At 49.1% G+C, this 25183-nt stretch overlaps 1 protein-coding gene across 1 annotated transcript in view; it reads right to left on the bottom strand.

Moving 5' to 3' along the window:
• Nucleotides 1-2682: 2682 nt before the first annotated feature.
• The window catches only part of LOC144933478 (vitrin-like), a 43397-nt gene continuing 20896 nt past the window's right edge, over nt 2683-25183 (bottom strand). The window contains 12 exon segments of the mRNA XM_078858282.1: nt 2683-5765; nt 6539-7052; nt 7863-8089; nt 9180-9283; nt 10006-10153; nt 10791-10877; nt 11219-11287; nt 15401-15466; nt 16107-16154; nt 18524-18571; nt 22953-23033; nt 24513-24563. Of these exon segments, the coding sequence (XP_078714408.1) occupies nt 5587-5765; nt 6539-7052; nt 7863-8089; nt 9180-9283; nt 10006-10153; nt 10791-10877; nt 11219-11287; nt 15401-15466; nt 16107-16154; nt 18524-18571; nt 22953-23033; nt 24513-24563 (1622 nt within the window). The 3' untranslated portion in view covers nt 2683-5586.

Genomic DNA, 25183 nt, shown 5'->3' with positions numbered 1-25183 from the left:
GCAGAGGGGGACTCGGCTGGTTGATATGCAGTTGGATTACTTTATACGGGACAGTGATTCATGGGTTCCAGTAGCGTGGGGGCAGGAGTGCCTTTCCTCCTCCCCCGTGGCCAAAGGCTACGAGATGGGACCCCCTTGACACCCATCATGAGATGTGTTTTCAACAATAGTGTAAAACAACAACACTTATTTAAAATGCGGTTTTAAATTATAATTTTATGAAAATGCTTTAACATCATTAGACCTCCTTTGCCAGTACCAAAATATAATAATTGGGGGTTTCCCCTTTTTTCTGGCAACAAAACTGAAACCTTTTTACGAGGAATCATGTTACTGCATTAACCGCATTACTGGAGTCACTGCAGCGTCTTCAGTGGGCATAGCCAGCTTCGGGTCCAACTCGCTGACACAATATATATAGCCCGGTAGTCCACAAGAGGCAAATTACTCGGTTTACTGATTATGAGGATCCTATATGCATAATCTCCATATACTGTATATAAAAGGCAAAATTGTGATTGTGTGTCTGTTCAAAATGTTTAGCGTACTTCCCGACATGCAACAAACTTGAAATCTGCCATGTGGGTACTTTCCAGACTGTACACCATGCAAACATTATAAAAATACACTTTTTTTTGGGGGGGGGGAGCTCAATAATGCATATATTTTTTGCACGGCAAGTGAGCGACCCGAGTTCGATTCCCGCTCACGCCCACCACCGGTGACGATTATTTGAACCGGTCCTGGGCCTCCCCTAGGTCGATTCAGCCTCAAACGAGTAACTGGTGTGTGAACATCGCCACTGGGGAGACAAAGGCGGCCGGGCGTGGTGAATCCAAGTCCCGGGCGAAGCCGGGTAGTAAAGCTAGTTTAACATAAGACATAGCTCATTACACGTATCTTTTTTTAAACCTCAACATATTCTTCAATAACACTGCCTTAAAAGAAAATGCATAAAAGGCGACGTTTTGGGCAATGGCCCTTCTTCAAAGCACATATAAATGGAGGTTATCTCTGCCCTTTGACGGAATCCTATGAACTATCTCGGTTGAAGCATCAACTCTTCGGCGCTTGCTAAATTTCAGATGTGTAGCCCTTGAAATAAATCGGAATCGGAATCTTTATTGAGACTGGAGGAATCCGATGCGCTCTGAAGCTCTGTCACAGATGTCCAGTAGGGACGAGTCAGCAAGTGACATTCGATATCATGGGTGGCATCTTCAATAACACAGCTGCGAGCTGTCCCAGTTAACCGCAGTCATCACAAGCCCAGTAAACATGATGATGATGAAACGTTGAGCCAACCTTGGTCCCAACGGTTCCCACCGCACGCCAACGATGGACCAACATTGCATGTTTACTGGAAGATTGCCAAAGCCTTGACATGTGGAGGAGGCAATTGTAGTTTATGACCATATCAATTATATGTATTGCCGTTATTTATTAAACTTGTAGTTGTAAATGCTGTACACATTTTCCCCATTTTGAAAGTTTTCATTTACTGACATACAGTTGTGGTTTATAGGTGTTCAGATTATCGGGGCCTTGGAACTGTTTGTGCAAAGCATGACATAAGCTTGATTTGCAGTACTTTAGTTATTATTACATGTCATTTAAAGTCTGTTTGCTGGCGTGCTAGAACATGCAGATAATATGTAGGGAATTCCTGAGCACGGAGCTCTAAGCTACGAAATAAGCCTCCATTGCTGGCTCAAAGTCACTCACAGTAATGCAAACCCTCGGGCGCTGTGGTTAAGCCCTCAGTGGGTTTACAATTCACCTTTTTGTTCGAATAAGTGCCCTTTATTCTATTAAAAACGATTTCTAAAACCTCTGGGATGAATGCAATTGTATGTGCCCTTTCAAACAAACTCATCCTATATAAGCGAATAGGATAAAAAAAACTAAAATATTATAAGTTTTATATTTTGTGGAATTAAAAATGCACTTAGGATGCAAGAAAACAAAGTGTTGTTGAAATAACCCAGACATGCCAAACTCGTCGGCCTCATCAAACCCGCACTGACCAGTGTGGTAAAGTATGGCCAAATATACTCATGACTGGCACGGCGTGGAGAGGTATTCATCCAGCAGTAGATGTAACAAAATGGATGTACATTGTACACAAAGTATCATTCTATAAAACAATGCGTACATCACACAGTATGGGATTCTAGCAAATGGCTTTTACAGAAACTATTCGTTTTGGAAAACGACAATTTGACTGACATGTGAATAATATTCGGTCCCAAATAGAGTCGAGTATGTACATCCGAGTTGTCAGCTACTTCTCAATACAGCAAATCGATTGTGGCGGTCTCTAGCGGTTGCAGTAGTGGCGTGCACCCATTGCATACAGCATAGACTAAAATTAGAAAAGTTTTGCTGGCTGGCTACGTGGTCGTGATATCACGCCCGGAGGGACGAGTGGGCTCCAAGTATGAATCGAAAAATAGATTCTTACGCCGCACGCGATTTGATGCGTGTGTGTGAGCTTAAGAATATCAACATTAATGCGCCTTTACACCGCGAATCGCTAGTCAGTCTTACCACAATGGGCTCTCAGAATCAATTGGCTTTTAAAATATACTAAAACTGTACATTGTCGTGAAATGTAAAATCAACATTCCACTCGCAGACGCAATCATAAAATGAGGACACAACTACTGCCGCTGATGCCGTATATATTAAAGTAACTTTATTGTAATGAAAGGCAGGCAATCAGCCATGCTGCAAAGGCAACTTGAAAGTGTGATTGCAATTTTTTTTAAATCAACAAAAAATACTATAGCTGCAGACGAGTAAAATGTAGCAAATAACTGTAATAACTTAGCAGGCCCGAAAGCTCCCCACAGCTGGGTACATCTCCATCTTAACTGGTAAATAATACAATGCGAGAAAGCACACGTGTCGGTCACGCTTCCAGAGTTCCACTTGCTTCTACGTACCAACTGCAAACCAAGGCGGTGGATGTGACGACTGAGTGGTTGAGCGTGGATGGTTGGGTGACTCTCCGTTGGAAGTGGTTCCACGTGGGTGGACTAATAGTCGAGTGTGAATGGTTGCGTGGTTAAAATGCGGATGGCCGAGTTTATATGGCTGAGCGTTATTGAGTGTGCATGCATGGTTGAGTGTGGATCGGTGTATTATTAAACGGCTGGGGTGTGCATGGTTTTATGATTGAATGGCCGGGCATGCGTGGATGAGTGGTGAGGCATACATGCCAATTCCCTATGACAGCCCGTCATGTCAGTCACGCTCTCTTCCACGCTTGGTCCATCACAGCAATGTCCCATTGAATGTGTGATCCGTGTACCTACATGAACCTGCAGTGACGAAGCAACTCGAAACTTCTGCCTTTGTGTTGCTAAGCATGGCTCGGCTGATAAGGCGCCGAGTACCAGACTCGACTGGACATTTTTGTTTTACTGAAAATCGCTCGGGATGAACGAACAATGGGAATCTTGCAGCTGTCGTGCAACCTGCACGCACGGTTTAGACGACCCATCATGCCACCATCGCCATCGGGCATCCCTCGGCTCTACAGGGAGGAAGGGCCAATGCTGGATATTATGAGCTTAGAGTCCAGACGGACACCTCGTCTTTCAGACAGACACATTGCCTGTCATGGTACAATTGCCCAGCAGCCATATCAGGTTGTCTGCTATGAGCCCTGCGCTGAGGTTTGGGAGTATTCACGTGACGGTATAAGCCAAAGGCATCGAAGCAGGTCCATGATATAGCTTTGCGTTTAGGGCTCAAGGTCACACAAGTCCATGCTTGCGTGTAACACATCTAACCCAGTCCGGTATAACGTGAGAACGTGGCGAATTGCATAGCTTTATATTATTGTCTGGAGTTATTCAAAGGCTGAAGGAGGCATGGCAAGTTGGGCAAATCCTGAACCTCTGACCACTTCATTTTGTGTTTTTGTTCAAACTTCCTAGAAGACGAGGAGGCCACTTTAGAAAACTAGCATTCGACAACATCTATAACGGGGTACAATAAAATACAGCAAAACAAACTTAAAGCGGTAAAGAAAGCCACGTATATAGCACTCTTTATGGAGGAAAAAAAAACCGTGGGTCAACAATTTGCACAAATGTGAGCTTTGAAAAGTTGTTAGCAAGTTTTTGGTTTAGTCTTACCTGGACGAATGAAGGACTATGTAGGTATGCTAGCAAGCATAAGGCATTCAGCTCTGCTTCGTACCAAATGCTACAGACAGATCAAATTAGGACATCTGACATCCTCACAGTAGACTGCTTTAGATCCTGCGTGCACAGGCAGTGGACCTGCCAATGTCTCACTTTTGTTGACAGTCATGGCCACGAGTTTTGGGGGCTCATCCTAGAGATGCTAAACAATCCACGCTCTGGACCAATACAAATGAGGTCTTGCGCTGGAAGAAAAAAAACTTGATAACCCATATTTTTAAAGGAAATGTATGCTAGCTTCATATACCTCACAGTCAACCTGATTGTTTTTTTTAGTGTATCATCTCCGCACAGGTGAATGCTCAATGAACTTAAGAATTCACTTGTTTCATCCACTAACTCAACCTCTCTCTACAAAAGCCTACTTTCTGGAAAATTCGATTTTGTCGGTTATCAAGCTTTTCCAGGGTACCAAACAAAATCAACTCGCCGCGTAACACCACAAACAAAAGTCCTGTTGTTGATTATTCAACGAAAAGCCGGAGCTAAATGTGGAGGTACAGAAAGTGTTGTATAAAAAAAACTGTCTTGATTATTATTATATATAAAAAAAATGTAGGAAATTACTATTGCTCAAATATACTATTGTATACAGTTACGCCTTCTCTCGGATAGGCTCAGTGATGCCATCACCAAAGTGGTCGCAGCACGACGCTGGCTACTGCAGATCTTTACCATTTCAATCGAAGCCAAATGCCCGGTAAATTGTATGAGGTATTGAGCGCCTCGCGTTACATCGACCTTCAGGACACTCGTGTCCACATGGGTGATGGCGCTCACCCAAGAGTCTCTCGACAATGATCGCCCATAGAGAGAGGCCAGGCTGCGACGCTGGCGTGCCCTGCCGGACACGGGCATCACTGCCACCCGCAGCGTGCCACAGACCCAATCCATAACTCACCTTAACACGAGCCTCGTATTAACTTGCGTAACTGTGGCTTCCGAATCTCATGCATCGCTTGCACAACCATTAATAACGTTAAAAAAAACTATTTTTTCCTCGTATTTATGCACAGCATTTTTAATTTGTGGATACAAATTTGTTAAGCAATTGGTCCAACTTTCAAAACAGTAGCAACCTTCTGATGAAACGAGTCCTGAGACTCGGTGAGGCTTTCCTGCACAATAGTCATTATTAACTATCTCGACAATTTGGCAGCACGCGTGGGGCTGAATGCACAAACAAGTGGTTGGGAGGAGATGAAGAGGTGGAGACATAAGGGACACATGATGGAGACGCAGGAGAGGAGGTCGAGAGGGAGTATCTTGGAGTGGGAGGTGCGCATAGGTGATTGCAGGGTGGCTAGGTGGGTAGGTAGGCGAAGAGCTGGAGTGTGGTTGGTTAGTTGGGTAGCGATGGGCCCCCGCCTCAGTTGCGCGGCTGCTGGTTGAACTCCTTGCAGATGTTGCTAATGATCTGCGGCACCACCTTGTACACGGCCTCGAAGTCGTCCACGAAGAACATGTGCTCGGCGTGCGGTTCGGACGCCATGTACTGCAGCTCCTCGCGAGCCGCCCACGCGATCCCAATCGAGTAGCCGATGATACCTGCAAGCACATAGGGGATGCGCACAGGTGCACAGGTGTATCACCAACCTGGCTACCTGGCTCACACGCATGCAATATAGTCACACTTTAGTTTTGTTAAATGTCCCTGTGTTTTGGAAACAAACAAGGGTTGGTGGCTCGCATGCAGATTTATGAAACACCAAATATTGCTGGGCTATGGTAGCATTGGCATCACGTGGAGTGTGAATCTGGGTGGGTTCTCTCTAAGTATTCCAGTTTCCTCCTACATGTAAAACACTTCTTATAGTTGAATTGGAGAAAATCTCAACGAATGAACACCATCCCCTCTGCATCTAGGCACTGCCCCGAAGCTTCATGTATCTACAAAGACAAACATCTCCGTATAGCCTAAACAGAATTTTGGGCTAAGTGCTGTTAGCGACTTCCTATAAAGGCCAGGGTGGGTGACCAAAATCACGCCTGGTCATCTTTGTCTCCCTAATAGTGATGTTTACGCATAGCACCAGGTACTCATTTAAGGCTGAGTCGACCAAGGACAGGCCCAGGTCCGTTTCAGATAATCGTCACTGGTGTTGGCCGTGAGCGGGAATCGAACTCGGATCGCCGGGTTCATAGCGCAACGAGCTAACGGCTAGACTACCTCTCACTGCAGGGACCAACACAGGCACATACCTACACACAAGACAAAGATCCATCGTATAACTTTAATATAATTTTGGGGCAAGTGCTATTCACAAGCACCTCTGAAAGCCGACAAGGCACACACACATGCACACACCCACGCTCCTCACCTTGACTGTGCGCAGTGCTGGAGGGGCCCCTGACATCATCGTACGAGCGCCCATCCGTGATGATGATGAGGATCTTGCGCTTGTTGGGCTTCGAGGTGGAAAAGAGGTTGGCGATGGTGTAGCTGATGGCGGCGCCGGTGCTGGTGCCGCCGTTCCAGTAGTTAACGCGCCGCACGGCCGCCACCACGTCGGCCTTGGTGGAGTGGTCGGCGAAGGCGAACTCGGTACGCTGCTCGTAGGTGTACTGCACCAGGCCGATGCGCGTCGCAGTGTCGGAGATGTCGAAGGCCTGCGAGATGTTGGCCAGGAACTCGAGCACCGTGCGGAAGTTGTTGTAGCCCACGGAGCTGGAGCCGTCCACCACGAAGGCGATGTCGGCCGAGTTGAGGCACGTCTTACTGCACAGCAGCTGGTCCGTGTCACACACGCGCTCCACCAGCGGGTTTACAAAGTCGTGCACCGCGAACCAGCTCGGCACCGAGAATGAGAAGAAGCCGCTCGTCCGACAAACGGTCTAATATAGGGGGGCAGGAGTGGGGGGGGCGAAATCAAGGGGTCAGGGGTCAAGACCAGAGTCAAAGTTAAGGGTCGTGGTCAAAGGTGGGAATTTAAATATTCATCGGATTTGGGGTAGGGACTAAGACTGGGGATAGAGCTGAATGTGGGGTGAGAGTTTAGATAAGGGATAGGGGTTGAGGTCAAATGTATAAATTGACAAGTGTTTGATTCAAGTCCAGGGTCACAGTTTGAGTCAGAGTTGACCACGGGTCTAGGGCTGGAGTCAAGAGTTGTTGTGCACTGAAGTTAAATGGGTGCATTTAAAGACACCACGTGCTACTATATCCAGCAACAATGTAGTTTTCATCCATTAATTTTACCAATTATTCATTGCGTTATTCACTATATATATCTATATGTATTTAGAATATTACGTGCACCAGAGTGAAAAACTGAACCCCCTTCACGCCACCAGATCACCACCCACTTACAACTAGGGATAGAGCTCAAAGGAAAGCCTAATTTATTTAAAATCCACCACATCACAGATGTTAAACGTAAACAGCCAATAAGGATAAAAACCGTAATATGGTTGAGAATCAGGAAGGACGCCCATGCACTTGGACTCGCTTTACAAGGGCCTGGGATATGTCCACGGAATTATTGATGATCTAATTTTTTTTTATGTAACCTATACTTTTTCAACGCGTTGTGCTCCGTATTAGAAACGTTTGAGGATTGACAGTCGACGACTGCCCCAGGAAGGTGAGAAGCCACTGCTCTAGGGCAAAGGTCGAGTGAGGCAAGCGCAGGCCGAGGACCGCACCTGGTTGACGTAGTCGGGCTCGGGCAGGAGGCGCTTCTCCTCGCTGCTCGCCTCCTCCACGGTCACCATGAAGATGTTGATGCCGGACTCGCGCGAGAGGCGCGCCGCGTCTCCCAGCTTGTCCGTGGGCCACCCGTCCAGCAGCACCACCACCACGTTGGGCGCGCGCCCGCGGTTGCCGTTTTCATCCAAGAAGACCGTGTCAAAGACCTCGCGAAGCCCGCGGCCTGTGGGGGGGTGAACCCGGCAGATGGGCTACGTCAAGGGCGTACGTGGGCATACAGTGCTCGATAATGTTGTTTTATTTAAAGGAAGAGACGAGACCCAAACAAAAACACAATTGGTTCTATTTACCCATCTGCTAGGTTAGCTTCCTGTCTCTCCATTTGTCTACCTCTCTCTGTCTATCCACCTACCAATGCCTCCGTCTCTTTGTCGCTCTGTCTATCTGGTATATGTGTACTGATGCTGTGTATCCCATGCTGTCAAATATGAGTTTAAGGTTTTGCTCATGTTAAAAAATGTATCACCATAAAGTGACTTGATAATAAACATTTATATTTTCTTTTCCTGAGAAAGCAACAACGAATCTCAAATCTCTTTTTCTGCAACATGCCATGATCTGAAGTTTGGCCAATTATATTCTTTTACATGCAGCATGTTCGCCCTTGCAATCAAAGGTATAACGTGCAACGTTCTGCACAGGTGTGCTCATCAACCCATTTGCCGTACTGCCATATTCAGGCCACCTAGCAACCCAGTGAGTTTGGGAGTTTCAAACATCTGTATGATCCACCAACCATTACCTCTGAAGTGCTGGATCACAGACACTTGGGATTTCTATAGCATGACAATGTGACCACACAATAGGATGCTGTACAATAACAGTTACCGTATTTATATTACTGAGACGTAGAGGCAGTCGATCAAAGGCAGAGGGGAAATATGACGATCTTGGGCATCGAACTTAGACGGGAGCTGGGAACCATTAGGAATTATTTGTCATGAATCCTCAATTTAACTGCGAAGTGATGAACATTGTGTGCAGTGGCAGAGCGAGTGGGAAGAGTACTGCCCCCTAGTGTGAACCAGTGGTCACTTGAAGGAATCTCACAAGTAAATCTGTGACATCCATTTCCACGGGATGTTCTCCAACATGAAGGGTCGCACTGCACGGAGACAGTTCCGAACAAATACCCCCGTGCCTCTAGGCATAACGCCATCCGGTTAAGATTCAGGGAAAACGAAAGACAAAAGATAACGTAGCCCGACGACTGCCCCTCCTCTGGAGCTTAGTTCACCCTCGCACTCGCTCACCCACGTTGGAGAGGCCACCACGCTGCGGGATGTTGAGGATGGCGGCCGACGTCTCCTTGGCCGAGTTGTAGCTCTTGAGCGAGAACTCCGTCTTAGATTCGTCCCTTCGGGTTGGGAGAGAGCGCACAGGGAGTGTTCGTGAGAGGTAACGGAGAGCGCGGAGTGATAGGGCACACTCTGGAGTACGTGCGGCCACGGGGCACCTGACTAAACCCCTGGACATGAGGAGGGCTGCGACGTGGAGGTGACGAAAGAAGGTACAGGGGTGGTGGTTGTGAAGTGCAAGCTCGGGAGAAGCAACTTGAGCAATTGGCCACAAACTCGCCGTATATTGATGCATCGATTAAATCGAATGTTACGCTCATTACAATAAATCAAGTGTGTAACAAATTGCTAATTAAGATTGATTAAAATTATATCCATTGGAGGAAACACGCCCAGGAAGGATGTCCACCACAGAGATGGGACGAAGAGATCAGCTCGTGTGCAGGAGCTTAAAAGGGCTGTTGCATCACGTGGTCGTGTGACCTGATGGCAGCTTGCGGAGGCTTTCATCCACCAGCGAATAGATCATAACTGGTGATGATATGCCACCGACACGATTATGTGACACTTTGGTCCGCGGAGCGAACTAATTTATAGAAACGAGAAAACAAATATTGATAATCGAATCGACTGGTGATGTCACATTGACGACACAACTCGCTGGATGGGAGAATCATAATGGGGAGCAGCGTCGATATTCCCCATGGCGGCACCAGTGGTGGAGGTGGCGGTGGTGGTGGTGGTGGCGGTGGTGGCGGTGGTGGTGTGGCGCGTGCCGTACCCATACTGCATGATGCCGATCGCGGCTCCCTCTGGGCCCACGCCCAGCGCCTCCGTCACTTTCACCAGGAAGTTCTTCTGGATGGCAAAGCGGCGTTTGCCGATGCTCCAGCTACCGTCGAGGAGGAACACCACGTCTACCTTGCACTCTGCAATCCACATGTGTACGCACACAAAATACGCACGCACGCAGCAAACGGTTCCACAAAACTTGATCTCCATGGGGACAGAAACCCCGATGCAGAGTTCTGGGTGGGCCTGAGTCCAGCAGATTCCCGAGCGGTAATGGAAAAGAGGAGTGGAGGTGGCACTGTTGCTACCCCCTGCTGAAGACTCAGCCCCCCCCCCCCCCACCCCCTCTTATAAATCTGAATATTCAGCTGAGAAAATGCAGGAAAATATTGAAGAGCGGGAGTTTTCCTTCAGAGTTTACAAGTTCCATGAAAACCCATTACACCGTCAACATTTGGGATGGAGAAGGCTGGACAAATTGCAACAATTCATGTCCAAGCAACAGGTGTCACAACCTTTATTCAGTTGGATACGCGGTGGGTGAGAGCTCGTCCAGAATGCCCGACAGTCAAAAGCAGATTGTATCGTTCCTCATTCCGTTGAGTGTTCAACGTCTGCTTTGAAAGTGCTGTTTAACCTTTAACTGTGTCGTGCCCAGCCCGAGTTTGCATAATGCCGCCCCATCTGAACAAGGTCGCGCCACGGTGGTGTCGCGTCGACGCGTGCGTGGTGTGGACCGTAGGAAATTAAGGAACGGAGCGGAGCGCCACGTACCCGGGTTGCCTCCGCTCACGGCGTGGTCCGTGTCGGGAGCCGGGGCCACCCGGTGTCCGCCGGCAGGGACGGCGGTTCGGCTCTGTCCTGCACGGCACTCGCACACGGCCAGGGATGGGTCGTTATGCACTCGCACATCCATCCGGCCAGCCTGCTAGGATGGCTGCGCTCCGCTGCGTTGATCCGCGGTGACCTCTGTGTGTGGGACGCGTCCTGAATCTCGTTGACAGCAGGAGGCGTGCAGTCATTATCGTTTTGACGTACCCAGCAACGTACGTGGCTGGAGATAGAGAAAGTATTCGAGGTCGGCTGGGGACACGCGTATGACAGGGACAATGCGGTGGGGGGAGGGCTGGACATGGCTGGGCGGGGCAAGAGATCACAGGGCAGGGCGGAAACACAGTTGGACTAGGAAGGGCAGGGCTCACCGGGTATGCCAGACACCGCAGGCGGAATCCTTGGCGGAGGCCAAACGCCCGTGTCCGTCTGAGCACGTCCTGGGTAAGGGGGGAAAGGGGGACAGAGGATTAAGGGGAAACGTGAAGAGAGAAAGGGATTTGGGGAGACAGGGATTAGGGGGGGGAATGTATGGGAGATCGGTTAGCGGGCTGAGCTACAAACCCGGCGACCCGAGTTCGATTTTCCGCTCACGGCCAAACCAGTGACGATTATCTGAACCCGTCCTGGGCCTCCCCTAGGTAGACTCAGTCTCAAATGAGTACCTGGTGCGGTGTGTAAAACATCACCACTCGGGAGACAAAGGTGGTGCTGGCCAACCACCCCCTTGTGTGCCATGCTGGCCTTCATAGGTGCTCGCTACCCGCACTTGCCCCAACAGTCTGTTAAGGCTATACGGGAGATCTTTGTTTTTTGTGTATGTTGGTTTGTGTGTGTGTGATGGTGTGTGTGTGTGTGATGTGTGTGTGTGATGGTTTGTGTGTGTGTGATGGTGTGTGTGTGTGTGATGTGTGTGTGTGTGATGGTTTGTGTGTGTGTGATGGTGTGTGTGTGTGTGTGATGTGTGTGTGATGCCTCCCAAAAACCAACCCCTCGTCCACGTCGTGGGAGGTGGTAACAGGTAAAGTACAGGATTGCCAGACAGGGCGAAGTATGGTGGGTGGTTCGACCACCTGGGCCGCTTCGGTAACCAAGAAGGCCTGTCTGGACTCACCTGGAAACGCGCTGGCTAACGTGGCTCTGGTTAGCCACTTAGGCTAAGGGAGTAAACCCTGACAAAATCCCGGGTGGATACCAAGTGGCCAACGGCCCACCTCCGTGGGGCGGATGAGCTACGGTCCAGATGGCCAACGGCACATGGCGGAGAAGCCACTGGATGTCTGGTGCTTCAGGACAAGCTTTCCGATCGTCTTGGATTTCTGCCTCGCCATTGGACCCAGGCTTGGTAGCTGGTTAAGCCCCGTGCGGTAGCCGGTGTGCAACAGACACTGCACGTAAATTAATTCACGCACTGGCACCCTCCAGGGGAACTGTGTCATCGCACCACCACACTACATACCAAAAGCCCTTGGGCAATTGGAAAGTGATGAGCGGGGCAGGCCTATGCAGCTAGAAGCTCCTAGTCACAACCCAGTACCAAGGCGACAGCTATTAGAAGGTCGTCATGCACTCGGATTAGGCGGGAGTGCATCCCGGCAGCTATAGCTGTGACTGAGCAGCCCACAAGGATCCACTCTGCTCACCCCTAATGGGGAGTGGGCTAGAAAAGGTGCCCTAAATATCTGGCTTACCGCGACCAGAGGTAGCAGCAATAATTTCGGTCGAAACAAAAATAAATTTCACCTAAACATTGGATCCTGCATATCAGGACCCTCACAGACAACCCAAACTCGCAACGTCCAGAGCGCTGAACAGCGATTGTGACGCACAAGCTTAGACGATTTCATATCCATTTTGCCGCCATGAGCGAAACCCCTCTGGCAGATGAAGGCCAACTGACCGAGAGAAGTGGAGGCTACACCTTCTTTTGGAAGGGTAAACCAGCGCATGAGCGACGCCTGCATGGCGTAGGGTTTGCAGTAGACAACGTGCTCATCAACAGCTTAATTGAGCTCCCAATTTGTATCAATGAGCGTCTTATGACCCTACGCCTGAAACTCGCAAAAGACCAATATACAACCATCATCAGCACCTATGCACCAACACTGGACTCTGAAGAAGACCCCAAGGAGACCTACTACAGCCAAGTCAACCAAATCCTTCAGAGTACACCAAACACTGACAAGCTGATTCTCCTTGGCGACTTCAATGCTAGAGTTGGGAGAGACCATCAAATGTGCAAACGGCGTAATTGGTGAAGAGGGAGTTGGAAAGTCCATCGCCAATGGTCACCTTCATACAACCTGCTCTGAGCATGACCTGACAATCACCAACATCCTATTCATGCAGGAGAATAGCCTTAAGACCTCATGGTGCCACCCTTGATGGCATTTACTGGATACGTGATTGTCAGGAAGCTTGACAGCACAGATGTCCACATGACTCGTGCCATGATCAATGCAGACGATTGCTGGACTGACCACATACTGATTCGATCAATGATTACTCTCAAACTAAACGACAAACACATCAACCGACCACAGCTACAGAGGAAAAGACTCAATGTAACCAGACTAAAAGACCCAGCAGTACAGGCCTGACTCAAAGAAGAACTAGCTCAAAGACTCAGCACCAACCAGACTTCAGAAAATGTTCATGAGTACTGGACACAATTGAAGATGGCAGCTATAACCAGCTGTGAAAACACCGTTGGCTACACAAGAAGGAAAAACTGTGACTAGTTTGATGACAACGACCAGGAAATCACAGGCCTCATTGACAAGAAGCGGAAAGCATCGCCTGGCAACAACACAAACAGTCTAGACAGAAAAAACAATCATATGAGGAGGCCAAATCGGAAGTACAAACTAAAATACGAGAACTGAAGAACAACTGGTTCAGAAACAAAACAATAGAAATACAACATCTTGCAGATTCAATAATCCACATTGATTTTTAAAGCAACCAAAGTCTAATATGGACCATCAAAACAGGGCCTCGCACCACTCCAATCTAAAGATGGGGACAGAAATCTTGAAAGACAAAATGCAATAATCTCCAACTGGCAGGAACACCTCAGCAGTCTTTTCAACTGCAACGCTGTTGTAGACGCTTCTATATTCAGTGAGATTCCACAACACTCTACCACTGAGGACTTAGCTGGAGAACCAACGATGCTTGAAGTGGCTACAGCTGTCAAGCAGATGAAAGAGAACAAAGCCAGTGAGCTAGACCAGATTCCTCCTGGAATTTACAAACATGGACAACACCTGCACTCCCTCATGGCCAGGATCTGGAATGTTGAAGACGTTCCCAACGAACTGAAAGATGCCATCATTGTCACCATCTTCAAAAAAGGTGACAAGTCAGACTGTGACAACTACAGAGGAATCTCTCTTCCTGCCACCGCTGGCAAAATACTGGCAAAAATCCTACTAAACAGACTTCTACGAATTGCTGAAAAACTCCTTCCTGAATTGCATAGTGGCTTTCGACCTAACAGGGCAACCTCAGACATGATATTCTCACCCCCTCAACTCCAAGAGATGTGCCAGCAGCAGAGAATACCATTCTACATAGCCTTCTTCGATTTAACTAAAGCTTTCTTCTAGTAATCGTGAAGCACGATGGAGAATCCTTCTAAGATATGGCTGTCCATATCCAAAATCAACAATGGAGCACTTTGAGGCCGAACGAAGAGAGTTGATAGCCAGATAAAAGAGCACGCCACAAAGCAACATACACCAGAGACAACAACGAGTGGGAGCTCCAGAATGGACTATCCGTGCACCCACTGTGTCAAGATCTGCAGGTCACGGATTGGCCTATTCAGCCATCTCCAGACCCATGGCCAGCCAGGCCCACCTCCCAACACGGACAAGTGACACCTGGAGGGGAATAATACTCGACTACGAGGGATCCCAGAAGAAGAAAAAAAGTGTGTGTGATGGTGTGTGTGTGTGTGATTGTGTGTGTGATGGTGTGTGTGTGATGGTGAGCTCCTCCGACAGGCAAGGCTGCGTTGGCTGGGTTATGTAGCCCGCATGCCCAGCCACCGCATGCCTAAACAGCTTTTGTTCGGCCGGATCGAGGGGGCTAAACGGGCGCGGCACGGGCTAGAGAAGAGATGGAGTGATGTGGTACAGGAGGACGTGGAGCTGAGTGGACTTACCGATGAATGGTACCAGCGGTGTCAAGATCGGCCTTTGTGGAGGAGGCTCGTGAAGGATGCTACTGGGCAGTTGGAGGCAGTAGCCCTCCAACAACAACGGAGGGCGGAGGAGCAACGCTCACAACAATGAGCGGAGCGCCGGGTGGCTAAAGCACAGCAAGTTGGCACAGTAGGGGGCACAGGTGGTGGTGCATCAGCCAGTCATCTCGGTCATCTCAGTCAGTCGACCCGTGGCACCTGCTGGGTCTGCCCCGTGACCTCCTGCCAGCGGGCATTCGACACTTCACATGGCCTCAAGGTGCACATGGCCTGGCACAAGCGTCGTGGTGACGTCTTCGCCACTTAGTGGCGAATGGCGGTTGTTGTTGTGTCCGACACTCACCGGGGCTCCCGGCCACCACGGGTCCCCTGGCCTCGTGTCTCGACTCGGCCTCTCCGCGGCTCGGCCCTGGGGGCACGAGGACACGAGGTTTAGCGACGGGCGCCGATGGTCGTGCTACCACTCCTGCTGCTAGCTCTATTTAACACGAAGCCGTCGGGCTTTCGCGACCAATCTCCATAATGCAGGGGTTTGTTTGGTTTTAGATCGCGTAAATATATAAATGTGTCGTTAAACCCGCCATCACCCGACGCAGCCAATTAGTAAGGGTTGTCACGTAAACAGAACAAGCCACTTCGTTACTAGTTCAGCACACCGGTGTGTTGGAAAGCAAATCCACAACATTTACAATCTGAGTACGACGTTTCGCCAGTAATTGCAACGAGCGTCATCAGGCAGGCAGCCGACCTCGCGGTTGTCGTGATTGTACTCGGATTTAAACATGGAGATGTGGACAAGTGTAATCCGTAGCAATAGAATGTCTTTCCCCATCTCATTTCATATTTATAGAGCGCCTTTAATAATCATCATTAGCAAATTGAATTAAATCCACTGCTAGATCCAGGCCGTTCTAAGCCATCAGCCATAACTTACGATCACGTGATACGACCATCAGCACGAATAAAGGGGATTATTGTTCTAATGATCCATTGGATGCCCCTGCAGTGTGGCAATGTTTAAGTGAAGTGGACAGTCTACCCATACCCACCCTGCTCCTTGGCTTGTGGTTGTCCGGCACGCATGCCCTGCCTGTAATCTGCAGGCGACAAGCAGAAGACTATGAACACCCTCGTGTCGGAGCTATTACTTTCTGTGGCTCGTGCAAAATCGACGAGAAATAAAATACTGTACCATGCAGACCAGACACACAATTGATATTTAAAAAAATTGTTGTTTGTATCACAGGCTGTGTGTGGCACACACATATATATTGGTGCCATCATCTAGACACGCAAAGTATGCCGGGACGTCCTTGTCACGCTTTAGATTTCCAAAACACGTGTTTTGTGCTGAATAAATGGTTGATTTTGGGTTAGGAATAATGTAAATGTTAAATTGTATACAATAAAAATGTGACAATGTACCGAAATGATCTAACCCAAAAGAAACTCATCATGAATCCTAATGTTGGTTGTGAGAATCGGCGTGTAAAATCGACCTTCTCGTGCCCACTGAGCCCGAGTTCTCATTTCAAATCACGCAACTTTACGTCGTCCCCGTGTCCGTTTTTGGCCGCAAAAATGTGAACAGCTCTTCGCTGCCAATTCACAATCCGCTCCCGTCGGCGAGGCGTCTATTGCCGAAATATTTTGTCGTAGACAAAACGGACTCTTTTACCAAGAACATCGGGGGAAGGGGGTGGGTAGGTTCGATGCACACATTCTTCCAGCGTCCTTTGCTATCGGTATCATTGGGGGTTGCGATGAGAGTGATTCTCAACGACGCTGCGCTTCATCTCACTTCCGATGAATTGCCATTTATATTAAGCCTTTCTTTACACCCCTTCCTCCTCCTCACCCCCACCGTCAAATACTGCGCCTCCTTTGCCTGTTAGTATTCATTAGGGATTCCCCGTACTCGTTTTCTGCAATGTTTACACGTTGTTTGTCCTCGGTTGTTGCTGCTGTGCTCACGCAACACCAGGGATGTCCCGTGTACAATAGCCGGGCAGCTCACTAAACGGGATCATCATCCGTGTCACAAACCAAATAAACTGAACACTCGAAACGTCACCAGGCCACAGGGGGGGTTTCATCCCGTCTTGAAAATACCACTGACGGTTCAAATCGAACGGCCACCCTGATTAATGCTGTGCGTGTATTAACCGTAACAATACTACACGCCGTCTGCTTCACGGTAAACATTAAAAATGCTGTGATGGGTTTCGCAGGAGAAAGTCATTCTGTGTGCCGGCGTCATGGTCCAAATTTGCCAGGTTTGAAAACTTGGCTCGGTTGAAATCTGCACAGCAATAATCTACCCCCTACTGCGCAAACTTGGCAGGACCTTTAACGGGAGGGATTTCTGCACACAGCAATGATATACGGTGCTTCTTCTGGAAGACTTTGCTGTTTTTTCCTGGATTTTTCTGTTGCGCGTTGTCACATTAAGATGTTTCTTGTTCATGTTTTTGTTCGTTGTGGTTGCACCCGATTTAAGGGCCGAATGGCTCACAGGACTATAGCTAATAAATTAACTGAACTGAAACCTCGTAGAAGGGAGTCATGAGACTCGGTGAGGCTTTCCTGGGTAAACAAGCGTAATGTAATAATAACAACAATACTCTTTGGGTCTTGGGTAAAACTTAGCTCGTGACTTTACCGAAAGACCCAAATAGTATGAATTCCTGCAGTCACGAAAGCTTTAAGTCTATCACAACAATGTTTGTGTTGCACGCTGTTGACCACGCTGCTGCCTGCATGCGATGGGTGGTGAGCGCGGTGGCGTTACACGCCCGCTGGGTCACAAGGTGGCTAAGGAGGTAGCAGGAGAGAGTACAGCAAGTAGGTTCACGACCCTTTCAATGTTATCCCCTCATATTTGTGGTGAGTTTTCTTCGAGTACTCGAGTTGCCTCCCACATGCAACTCACACATTTGAAATAAAATGACCAAACATCCCAAAGCAGGGCCCTCCTCAAAAAGTCTGAAGGTTCAGTTAGCATTTTCTGGATGAATCTAATTATCATTATGCTGATTATTATTGCTGCTGCATGCAGAACTACACTCCACTAGGGCTCCCGAACAGCCACAACTCGTGAAGGTGATGGATGCACGTGAAACTTCTTTCGCACTAGACGTAGCCAACCGTGATAATCAGAGGTGCGGGGAAGGGCAGCAAATCACAAAAAGAAGTTCTAAAGAGATTCGTTTTAAATCGCGATTTAAAGTGCCATAGCTCCAATGGCGTCCTCATATCGGAATGGCGAGCGTTCCAGACGGTCGCAGAAACGCATCCGAAAGCGCGCGATGTGGTAACCGCCTTTGTTCGGTGGCTCGCCAAGAGCCGCTGCGATGACGACCGGAGTTCGCGCGATGGTTTATGTTGCCCATCATGTTGCTGAAGATGATGCCAACATTGACGATAACGACTATTATGAGAATAATGATGACGAGTATGACGTTACCTGCGTCTGCTTTCTTGCCGTTCGTCTCTCCACTGGGTGTATAAGTACCTGCAGGGTTAGGATCAGGGTCGTGGACGGGGTTAGGGGTTGTAGGTTAAGGGGTGCGGTGTTAAGTGGCGATTAGGGGGTTTGCTTTGATCGGTTGTTAGTAACGTGGCCGCTGGGTGAGAGTGGTGAGACTGACAGCGTCAAGTGGTAGTGGCCGACTGGCATGCCGATGACTCTCAGCTCGAGAGATTGAACACAATGATTCGTGCATGCAGGGCAATTAGGAGGGATAACAGTCTCTTAAGAGTCTCTTAAGAGTCTCTTAAGAGACTGTGATTGCGTGGCTATAAGTTGGGGATGTTAATGCATGCGCGTAACTGTAGATAAATATCGGGGATAAATTTTGGTCAAAGTCAATCGAGCCGATCGTTACCGTCATCTTCACCCCTTCATGGTGGGGGAAAAGAGAAACCATTTGTACGAGCTCAACGCATTCGTCAATAACTCTGTAGCCTCATAAGGGAAATATATAACGGGCATTCTTCACAGCATGTATGTGGTATGAAGGACCATCGCCCAAAACGTCGCCTATGAAATATAGGTTTTTTTCTTTTAAGACCACTCTGTTATTAACGAACGTGTTTGAGTTTTATTTTTTTGCTATTGTGCACCACTGCCAACACAGCAGTAGCAAGCATCACCAAATAATTTGCGTGAACTCCATCAATTGCTGGGAGGGAAGTCGGCACCGCCATGCCAATGTGCAATTTCTAGCACTCTCCCAAAGTCAAATCGCAGAGATGATTACTCCCCACTGTCTGCTTCCATTTGGCGCGTGTTCTCTGGTTGCGTTCCGTGACAAATGCATCCGATGCTCAGGCGCAACTTGCGCACACAAACGCTGCCGCATTTAAATGTAGAGGCACAACCCAGAAAACAAGCAGCTCTTATCCTGTATCTGCGTCACGCCTAGACTTTGGGTCCTGGCCTGCCCCAAATAAGGGTGGAAAGTTTCATTCACAGTGGGGAAAAAAGGACGCTGGAATAACTTTCGGGCACCGTAATTTGACTACCGTAGCTATCGATGTCACCGCAAGAGTGACATGATCGCTACGGCTTTGTGCACCCTAGAATCACCGTAACCTTAATAATAGGAGATCTAATGATGATATCACCTTAACCTTGTTTTCATCCAGTTACTCTATGGTGAAACTGGTGGGTTCAAGAGGTCTCTTCCCCTCACTGGGGCTGAGTTGTATTGCCCCGTGCTCCCGCTCGCCAGCAGGCGCGCTCGGAACAGGGGACCGATTTACCGACTAACACGACTAACACGACTAACACGACTAACACGACTAACACGTGCCCGCGGAGCCGTGCGGAACGCGCATCCATCGCCACTGCTCAACCGTTTGCCACGCAAATTGCGTTGCAGGACACGCGGCGCAGCTCAGCCAGGGAGGGGGAGGTGGGGAGGGGAGGCAGCCTGCGAGAAGGGGGGGGTGTCACACGTCGGACATGAAGTGGGGAGGGAAGGGGGCGGGGTGCGGAGGGGGTCGCCGAACCACTTACCCGGACGCGCATACAGCCTGCCGGTGGCTACGTCGTATCCTGGAAAAAGCAAGCGGCACGGGTTGATGCGGGCAAGCGTGGAGACACAGCGACCCGGCAGCAGCAGCAGCAGCAGAAGCTCTTTCACATGAAGGAAGGTAAATCGGTTCGGCGTGGACATATTCGACAGATTCTTTGATGTTGAAACGTTTTGCAGGTGGGAAACTCAATTAAGGAGAAATGTCACTCGGGCGAAAAATGTAACTTCAGTTGGCGCTTTGGAGAGTTCGGCCCAAATGAACTGTCAGCAGTTTTCCTTCCCTGTCTCGGGTCGTGTTTATTGTGGAATAAACGTGGCCCCGTAACAATATTTCGCCCCTCTCGTGATTTGACGAATTGCCACGATTCGGGGTCACAATTCGACGCACGAATCGACAGCAGTATATTTTTGTCATTGTCTGGTGAACGTAGCGGCCTCTGGTAGCGGCAGGGGCCATGCGCCAACATTACGTACAAAGTGCACGAATTGGAAATAATCAATTCTCGCTCGCACGATTCGATACACGAATCACAAGCACGAGAACCGATTGTAATCGATGGATTACAATGCACGCCGAGTACAAATCTTACAACAACAAAAAAACCCCACAAAAAACAGGGCTCAATTGGGCTGAACTCTGAAATTATTATTAAGCGTATTAGGTCACGCGTGCCACTTCTCCTTAACGAACCGTTCGCGTGAAGCCAGATTAGAGCGATCTATTTCTCAAAACGTTGCAAATGTATAACCCACCTCGAGTGAGAGTTGGTAGTGTGTGTTTTTGATGGAATTTATCACAACTGTTGAATGAAGCCGATTTAGACAACCTCATGTGAAACGGGGCTTGTCGGGATGGCTCGCGCAGCATTCCACACGGCGAGGCGATGACTTCAAACAACCGGCACGCAACACTTTAAAATCAGGACCACTCGAGCTTGGGGCGAATATTAACTCGTGTTAATCTCTACGAGGCGGGGAGGGGCGGGGCAGAGGGCTTCTCTCGGCACCTCCCGCTGTCCTTTCCACAAATCACAGCAACAAATTTTAAATCGGCCTCAACGACCCGATCGATGGAGGGCCTTTCGTTAAGAAGAGGCGTCTCTCTGGACATTGTAAAGTTCGCGTGCACGCTAACCGGCACTGGCCCCGCGTGAACGCACACGGCCTCGTCGTCACGCGTCACCGTGAGTGTTCATGGCCAGCACCACGGACAGCTCACCCGCACCTCTCGGAATCGATAAACAAAAAAATCGGCGCAAGCCCCCGGCCACCGCCTCTGCTCGAATCTCGATTTTAGTTGTTTAGTGTGGGCCACGGCAACAGCTGTCGCTGTATGAGCAGCTGCAACTGTTATTTACGGAGGGCACAGAAACACTGCACAAAAATGCTTTAGCACCATGGTCACACACACTGCACAAGTTCATGACGATGATGCCGAAGCATTTTCCGACAGGATTGTAATTAAAAAAAAAAATTACGTTTTTAAGGCGGTTAACGAACTAGAATGGACCCCATCTAACAGTATCCCTAGGGTGGACAAAAGCTCTCCGATTTGTCAGGTGCCCGTATGACCACCGCGTGAGAAAAGCCACGACCACGAGCGCAGAGCCCAGGGCTTAGTTTCAAAGTCCACAGAAGATGCGGCCCAGCTTGGGGAGAGACGATGCTGTCCGTCCACGCGTCAATGCAGTATCATAGACTCAGACACAGTGTCCGATTTCACGCCAAGATAAAACGTGTGCAGTGTTGTCGAATGTTAGGATGCAATCATCCAGCCAACTGAACGCTCGCCATAACAGCACTTGAGTGGCATGGGTCGTTTTCGTCACACGTAACGGACAGCATTATATCCCCCAATCTGGAGTCACACCTGTCCATGAGCAGCTCGAGGGGCCGGTTTCTGGTTAATTGAGGCCACGTGCAGCCCGGCGAAACATGCGCTGCGGTACAAAGGATAACCCCATCCGCCGTGCGTTTCCATTCATACGCGCGTCTCGCTTAAGCGTACCACGTTAACTACCCAGTAACACGCACCGACTACTGCTTTAACTTTATAATGGGAAAGGAAAAATTGCCAACCAGATACCCAGTAATAATGCCCTCTTTGTATCCAGCAATGTAGTCTCACCGAGTCTCAGTACTTACGAAGAGGTTTCTTGCATTATTAGGGTGTGTGGCCAATTCCAGTCACGAGGGTTTTGTCAATGACAGTCACAGCGTGTTTGCCGGTGAGTTGACGGGGAGGCACTGACGAGTAATTAAGGGGGAGCGTTTTCGGAGTGTTTAAACGACGCCTGAGAATGCATACACAGCGGTGAACGGATCGGTCCCTCACGACGGAATGGAGCTGCGCGATTTACGGACCCGGCGTTCACTGAGCAATGTACCATTACCCTGAGCGTCGTTTTGGACATTATTAGTACTGTTGCTTGAAAATTTAAGAGTGTGAAATGTTCAAGGTTATTAGTAAAAAAAAGCACCGTGTTTGGGAACAGCACGCAATGGTGCATCATGGGACTACCGTGTTCATCCGGAGGGAGAATCACTGGATTTACAATTTCAAATTCTGATAAAATAGTTGCCGTTGCTGATTGGAATCGAACATATTTCGGAAAATCAATTGAATTGAAAAAAAACATCTCCTCTGTTCAAATGTATACCGCTCATCGTCAGATTTTATATTCAGATGTTCAAAATCGTTTAATACGTTCGGGCGATAGTGGATGACAATAATTGAAATTTTGAATTGCGATCGCGTCTGAACGCGACCGCACGTCAGGACGCTGAGCCTCATGCGCATTGTAAAGGCGGCGATGTTTGGTTAGTAAATTTGGCGGTACGCGTCGCACATACCGGAGAGAAAACGCTCGGGAAACGCGGAGCCACAGGTTTCTAAATATTTGTAAAATTCTTCAACGCATGCATCCTGCCAATCTAGAATGGAAAGGCGAGCAGGAGTTAGGGTTGAGCCTGGTTCCTTGTGTCCGTCACTTTCAACACACATGACATACACAACACACACAACACACACACTCCATCTCTCATTCTCGTAAGCTGTACCCCTGGCAGCTAGCGAGCACCTATCGAGTAAGGCCGGAATGGAGCATGATTTACTGTATGAGAGTGATGTGCAGGGTTGCCACCTGTCCCGAATGGCTCACAGGGCTATACCAAATAAATGAAATGAAATGACCCAGAATAGGTAGTCAAGTATGTCTGTGCATATTTACGTGGCCAACCTGTTCTAATCAGAGGTGCAGGCAGGGATTGATTCGTACAGGAAATCCTGGTGGTGCTATTGCGTTGGGCCTTTGTTACACAGTTGACCGCGGCCGACTGAGACGTATGGCCGGCAAAAAGGTGGCAACACGAGTGATGTGGCCCACGCCACTCAACCACGGCCACCTTTGTCTCCGCAGTGCTGCTTTTCCTGATCGCTCCACCGGAAAATGTACTCATTCGAGGCTGAGTCATTCTGGAGGATTTCCGATTGCAGGTGACATGGGATTGTAGCATCAGTACATCTGTCACTCCCCAAAAACACGTCACGTCAACAGTAAAATTGCCTAAAATGTGCAGCCCTTTGTCAACGCGCGGCTGTACACAGAGTTGACCCAGACATGCGCATACATTCATGTGCACACGTATGTATATACTGCACATGTAGATGACGTTGCTGCTTCGTCAAGCAGCCCATGGTGCAGATAATTTGAATAAAGTAATTAATTTGAGGAATTCTCCATTTTTGATCGCCGAGATGAGGGAATTAATCCCACGTTTACGTGGCACTGGGCTTCGGCCCTTCCCCTTTCTCAGCGACAAAACAAATGTAATTATTTTATTCAAACGTGCTCACAATGACACGGTATATCCAGCACGCACAGGCGTGTCGCAGCACCACGGTGAAGCAGACATGCGTGCACGGTCGGAGCCTCGCACTCCGTGCGAGCGCGATGGCCTCCCTCCCCTCTCCGTGTGCGCGCTTGTGGATTCTGTGTGTGCCAGTCATCTTAGTCGGTTTTAACCCCAAAAAACCTGGGTCTGTCCCGTGACCGCCCGCCACCAGAGAGCCTGTGATACTTCACGTGGCCTCAAAGTGCACCAAGCCTGGCACAAGCGCTATGATGACGTTACCTCCACTCGGTGATGAACAGCGGTTATTGTGTGGGTTCTGTGTGTGTTCTCTGGGTGTTTGTTTGCGTCGATCCGGTGAGCGTGGGTTCGGTGTGTGTGTGCGTGGGAGTTCGCTGTATGCCAGGTGAGTGTACCTGTGTATATGTGTGGCTGTACACGTGCGTGTGTGTGTGTACACGTGCGTGTGTGTGTGTACACGTGCGTGTGTGTGTGTACACGTGCATGTGTGTGTGCATGCACGCGTGTGTGTGCATGCACGCGTGTGCGTTCTCCACTCACTGGACGCTGCTGGACTCTGCTGCTGCTGCTGGCTCGCCCTCCCGCCCGCACCTGCACGCAGCCGGTGTTTGCGCAGCTTAAGCTGAATACGCGAGCCAAAGGCCAAAACGGCTGTTGTCTCGGAGCTGCAAAGCCTACGCAGGGTTTGCCAGCGTCTCTGAAATATATATATTTTTTAATCGCGAAGGTCACGGTGAGCCGTCCCCCACATTGCCGTCCCAGCCGGCAGGGAGCGCGTTTTGCCGCGCCTCTTTCAGAGGGTTCGCGGGATCGAGCCTTGAGCGGCCGCCCTGGTTAACATCACCGATTCGTTAGCCGTAAAATACTCTGCGCCGCCTGCTTCGCGAGGGGGACGTGACAGATCCCGTGGCGTCGTTCGAAGAAGAGTAGGCCGTCGTTTGCCAACGTTAAGGTCCACATTTTAAGACAATAATTCGCATGTTACTCGATCGGCAAACACCACGCCATTGTCACCCGAAAACATAGCAGGAACCCTCCACGAACAGGGCCTTAAAGACGCTTTGCTGGGTAAACCAGTGTAAAGATGATGATGATAATGATGATAATAATAATAATATTAAGAACAACCGGCCAAAGAGCAGTGAAGTCACTGGGACGCTGCGAGGGCACGCGCGAGAACGTGACGGCTTGCGTGTGTTTGATTCTCAACA

This window comes from Lampetra fluviatilis, chromosome 7 (genome assembly GCF_964198595.1).
Source record: "Lampetra fluviatilis chromosome 7, kcLamFluv1.1, whole genome shotgun sequence".
Taxonomy (NCBI): Eukaryota; Metazoa; Chordata; class Hyperoartia; order Petromyzontiformes; family Petromyzontidae; genus Lampetra; species Lampetra fluviatilis.
The sequence above is the reverse complement of the archived record's forward strand: the minus strand, read 5'-3'. Positions and strand labels throughout refer to the sequence as shown.